Genomic DNA, 5808 nt, shown 5'->3' with positions numbered 1-5808 from the left:
CAATGCTCTCAACCAAGTCCAGCTCTCCCCTACATTTTACGACAAAACATGCCCCAATGCTCTCAACATCATTCGCACTGCCGTTAGGCAAGCCGTGTCTCGTGAGCGTCTCATGGCCACCTCCACGATTGTTTTGTACAAGGTTGCGACGCTTCAATCTTATGGGAAGAAACACCAACTGATGGACAGCGTACTAGGCCTGGGCCATGTGGGTCGGCCCAAGGAAAGCAACTGGATTAAGGAAGCCCAATAAAGATACACGACACAGAGCAACCGAAGAGTTTGTCAATGATTGGACATGTTATTCCTAATATAATTAGAATTGGACTTGTTATTTCTAGTACAACAGAATTAGGCCTCATTATGTAACTAAGACTCTCAATATGAGGCAGTCTAGAATTCTTATTCCTTGTAGGGCTCTAGGCCCAAAATATGTATAAATAGACCCCTCAGATAGAGGAAAGGGGGACAACTCTCAATATTCACAAGCAATATTCATTAATACAGAGTTCCTATATTCTCTCCATATAGTTTTCCTATATTTTTCCTATATTCTCGTTACTCTAACGGTAGTGTTGGCCTGCCGTTGACTGCCCAAAGGTCATAAAACCAACATTGGCGCCGTCTGTGGGGATCGATACGAAAAGTTATCGTTCGTTCCTCAAACCCTGAAAGCATGGTAACTACACGACGAAATACTCGAACTGACCAACCAGTCGCTAGACCAGTCAGAGATTTGAGAGAAACCCTCAGTTGCCCCCCTCGCAGGTACCGAATGATCAGCATATTGCCATGGAGAGGGAGGCTGGCCGGGGAGGTCCCCGAGAAGAAGAGGAGGTCCATTCGAACGCACGCCGACTGGCCATTTGTGTCCCACGGACCCAGCCAGTGGAACTCACCCCCGAGATAGTAGAGGCCGCTGCACGCTACTTGGAGGCCCTACATCATGGCCAAACCGCAAGGGCAGGATCCCCAGAACCCTCCCGGGTAAACAACACCACCCAGATCACCGGCAACCGACTGCCCAACATGAACTTACCGCCTGAAAGAACACAGAGATCGGTTCCACCCCAGGGACCCCGTCGTTCAGTCTCCGTCCTTGATCGCATAGGGCCCCTGAATCAACAAACAACCATTCCACAGCCTGAACTCAAAAACCCCCCGGTAGAATGCCCACAACAAAGAGTCAGGCTCAACCCCCAATGACGGGTAGAGGTTCTCTAGGCAACCGGTTCTCACATGGGAGGGGCAAGGGAAGGAGATCCCGATCGAAGAAGAATTCTGCAAGACATGGTGGAGGGTAGCGGGGAGACTCCAGAACTTGATCAGGGGAACCGAGATCGAGAGATGGCAGAACTCGCCAGGGAGGTGAGAGACCTCCAAAGGAAGGTCGATGGCAGGGAGATCGACCAACCGCTCGACCTCTGTTGTCTGCCAGTCCATTCTCTATGAAAATCCAAGAATATCGCGCACCAAGACACTTCAAGTGTCCGACAATGCCTACTTACGATGGAACGGGGGACCCCAGCGATCACTTAGTCGGCTTCCAGGCAAAGATGATGGTAATAGGGGCGGAGGACCCTATGTACTGTCGCACCTTTTTTCTCAACTCTGGGCGGGGCAGCGCAGCGTTGGTTCCTATCTCTATCGCCGGGGTCCATCGACCGTTTCGAAACCCTAGCCGAGCAATTCCTAACCTACTTTGCAGGAAGCATGAAAGCAAAGAAGCACTTCATGACCCTGACTGCCATACAACAAGGAGAAACTGAGACACTAAAAGAATTCTTAAAAAGATGGCAGAAGGAAGTACAGGCTGTGGAAGATCTGGACGATCGAACGGCCCTCACTTTATTCATGGAAGCCCTTCGGTCAGGGGATCTGTTCACTAGTCTGCGAAGGGAGACCCCCGACACATATGCACAGGCCATCCAGATGGGCCAACAAATATGCAGAAACAGAAGAGGCTTTGCGACAGAAAACAAGGCGAGAAGCGAAACGACCCCGTGACGAGACGAGAACACGTCCGTTGGACCGACCGTCCAAACGGGAAGAGAGATCTAACGTTATTCGGGGGCCACTTCCCCCTCGACACAGGGCAGTCCCCGCCCTTGGGGTGAGGCACCTGCACGAAGTCCAACCACCCCGACCTACAGAGAACCTACCACCACCACCCACAAGAGCGGAGGAACGGCCGGCCGCGGGAAGAGCCAGATACTGTCGATATCACAGGTCCACGGGACATTCTACCGAAGAATGTATTACCCTACAAAAAGAAATCGAGGAGCTTATCCAGAAAGGACGATCAACTGCTCGCCCCAACCAATGGCGAAAACTTCCATGGACACCAGCCCGGGACCCTCCCACTGGACTTAAGGATAGGCCCCAACAGAAAGCACCCAACCAAGAAGAGGGGAATCCAGAAGAGCAAGACGATCGGAACTGGAAACACAAGCGTGTGATCCACATGATTTGTGGCGGGCCTGCGGTGGGAGATAGCTCTCGAGAAAGGAAACGTTGGGCTAGACAATTATATGTAGGCGCAGTGCAACATAGACCCCCCATCAAGAAAGGCCAGAGGGACATCATCACCTTCTTTGATGAAGACCTCCCGAACGGACCAACTCCACACCGCGATGCCCTCATCATCACCATGGACATCAACGGGACCACCATCTGGAGAGTATTTGTAGACACTGGCAGCAGTGTCAATGTCATGTACCTCGAGACATTTAACAAACTGGGACTATCCAAAGAACAACTACACCTAGTGCGGACACCACTTGCTGGGTTCACCGGAGATAGCATAGAGGCTGAGGGGTGTCTCATCTTGCCCGTGGAAATAGGAGAATACCCAAGGGTCCGATCCTTAGACATGGAGTTCGTGGTTGTTAACATCAATTCCGCGCACAACGTAATTTTAGGACGTCCGGGTTTAGAGGATCTGGGGGCCGTGGTGTCGCTCGAGCATCTGTGCTTAAAATTCCGAACACCCGAAGGAGTGGGGATCGCTAAATGCGATCGCCATGTGGCCCGGTCATGCTACCTCCTCTCTTGCCGGCAGATTGGGAGATGCGACCTGCAGGTCCAAGCTATCACCGAGAAAACCAAAGGAGAGGAGACTAAGGAAAGGCCGGAACCCGTAGCCGATTTAGAAGAAGTAGCTTTGGAGGACTCCAGACCAGATAGAACGATCAAGATAGGCAAAGGGCTAACAGAAGAGGTCCGCTTGAGCATCTTACAAACACTGAAAGAGTGCAAAATCCTATTCGCTTGGGGACCCGAAGACATGCCCGGAATTGACCGGTCGGTCATCACCCACCGCTTATCTGTTTAATATGTAGCTCATTAAAAATGCTTCAAAGTAAGTCTTGCTTTGAGCCTGTTTAAAGCATACATGTTTCAAACTAATATATACCTACATATATATTAAGACCATTGTAACCCTCGGTCAAAAAAAATGAAAAAAGGTCCGTATTTGCGACCAATTTTTTGGATGGTCGGAAAAATGTTGATTTTCAATAGTGATATTATTTTTTTGTTCTCCACAAAAAAATTCATCTTGTATGGAAAAAAAAATATATATATATTGCAAAAAACTCTAACTCCAATGGTAAAAAAAAAAAAAAAAAACTATTTTGTAGTCAATATAGCCAACTGGAAATGTATTATAGTTGTAGACATGCAGTGCCGTAATAAATACTTACATAATGTAATGATATAGTTTATAACAGAATGTTGAGTGATGGACTTATTGTATTTGTACACCCCAACCACACATAATATAATTAATATAATGCATGCTGTCATTTGCAGATCGGAAAGGTGGAGATAACAAAGCTTCCACTTTCTCCTTTTTTGACTCCACCGCCCACACTCACCAGTCACCAGTCACCAGTCACCACCCAGCTTTCTCGCCCTCTTCCACCGCTCTGCACCAAATTTGTTCAAACGAAAACCCAAGTAAATGGCGGAGCTTTAATTTGAGGCCGTGACGATTTCTTCTCCCACTGCATGCACGAAGCAGCGATATGATGGAGCTCCTCCGCCCGCGATCTTCGGTTTTTCCGGCGACCAAACTATTGAAGTGGCAAAGGAGGTGATCTGGATTTGTTGAATCGAAGTTTAAAACCTTCAATCATCACTCACATCATCTTCGACATGGACGGCCTTCTTTCTTCTTGGTAATGTATGCACGTTTATATGCAGCAAGCCATTACTTTATATTCTTTGTAATTACTTAATCCTTATAAAATTCTCTGGATTTATATATTATATTTTGGAGTGCTTGTTTTCCCGAGTTAGAAAAAATGTCCACCAAATTATTAAATCAAATGAATGGTTCAGATTGTTCAGATTTTAATTTTTCATTGATATTTTCAAATTTGTCTTTAATTACTAGTTTTTTTTACGTGAATTGCGCGATTGAGCTAATGCCCAATGTTTTTTTTTTAAATAATTTAAGTATATTAAGGCAAGATTATATAGAATTGTTCATGCATAGATAATTGAATGTTGAATTTGCGTATTTAAATAGGTAATTCTAAGTTTAAAAATGCAAGATAATATAGTTAAGATTGATTATAATTGTCAATAAAATAATTGTATAGTTATGGTTGAAATCAAATACAGGACATAAGGGAGAGCAAATAAAAATTAGGGCATAAAATATTAAATATATACTAATATTGAAGAGCTGATTGTCAAACAAGGACATTGCGAGGTAGTTAATTTCACACTTCAATTTATTGTGTGATTTGAATACTCTTTTTGTCAATAAATCTCCCAAGTAGTTAATATGATTTGCTTAATTATATATTTTTTATTTTTTTAAAACAATTATTATTATTATTATTATTATTATTATTATTATTATTATTATTATTATTATTATTATTATTATTATTATTATTAAATATATGTATACCCTTATGTCATTTTATATGTTATTCTAAACAGCTAATTTTTTCAAATATCTTTTAACGAACCATTGATATAATTCGCTGGTCAAATCCGTTTAATATAATCCGCTAACGCCAACCGCTAAGTGTTTAGTTACTTAAGTTCATTGTATTTGCAATTCTTCATCATACTTAGTTACTTTCATTGCATTTTACTATCTCTCTTGAAATTTCTTTTCCATCTTCTACTGGATGTACAATGGTGGAGGCCAAGAATTCATGCTGCAATTCAGCTACTAATTGTTTGTTGGAATTGAAAACATCTATCAAAAAACTTCATCAAAAGAACGTAACCTTTTTTCCATATAACCCCAAAGTGCTTCTACAGCGGTACGATGCGTAATTTCTCCTTTACCATTCCTGTTTTGGTGTTACATTTCTTACCCATTCCATTCATCTATGAATCAATCTGTTAAGAAATAAATATTTTGTGGCTAAAATTCATGAAGAAAGCTTCCTTCTCCACGTTGCATGCCCTCTTGCATTTCTCACCGAAATAGGAGCCTTTCCTCCTACATGCCGTAATTGTCGCATTTCTTTATTGTATAAATAGGATAAATGTTTTACTTTGTAATGCACCTCAATTAAGAATTCTTTCTTCTTTCTTTCTTTGTCCCACACGTAGAGCATATATATATATATATATTTTCCTTTTATCTCTCTTTGTAGAGATTAATATATATATTTCATATTTTCCATTTTATGTTATATTTATTTGTCATTTATTATATTTTCCTTACTATTTAACTTCTATAATTCTCAATTTTCGATTCTTCGCTTCCGCATTATTCCGCTATATTCCTAATAAGTGGTATCAGAGCGGTTTAATTGAGAGTTATTTTCAAAGATG

General features: G+C 42.6%; 1 protein-coding gene across 1 annotated transcript; it reads left to right on the top strand.

The window, feature by feature from the left end:
- The first annotated feature begins 1915 nt into the window (after positions 1-1915).
- On the top strand, positions 1916-3334 carry LOC109157228. The gene has a single exon (XM_019305127.1). It carries the CDS (start codon positions 1916-1918, stop codon positions 3332-3334), a length of 1419 nt encoding a protein of 472 aa, XP_019160672.1.
- Positions 3335-5808: the final 2474 nt, after the last annotated feature.

This window comes from Ipomoea nil, unplaced genomic scaffold (genome assembly GCF_001879475.1).
Source record: "Ipomoea nil cultivar Tokyo-kokei standard unplaced genomic scaffold, Asagao_1.1 scaffold2769, whole genome shotgun sequence".
Taxonomy (NCBI): domain Eukaryota; kingdom Viridiplantae; phylum Streptophyta; class Magnoliopsida; order Solanales; family Convolvulaceae; genus Ipomoea; species Ipomoea nil.
This window is presented reverse-complemented; position numbering and strand designations above follow the sequence as displayed.

What these genes read in the sequence shown, in the direction of transcription:
- LOC109157228 (XM_019305127.1), top strand. Translation starts at nt 1,916, where the DNA reads ATGCACAGGCCATCCAGATGGGCCAACAAATATGCAGAAACAGAAGAG.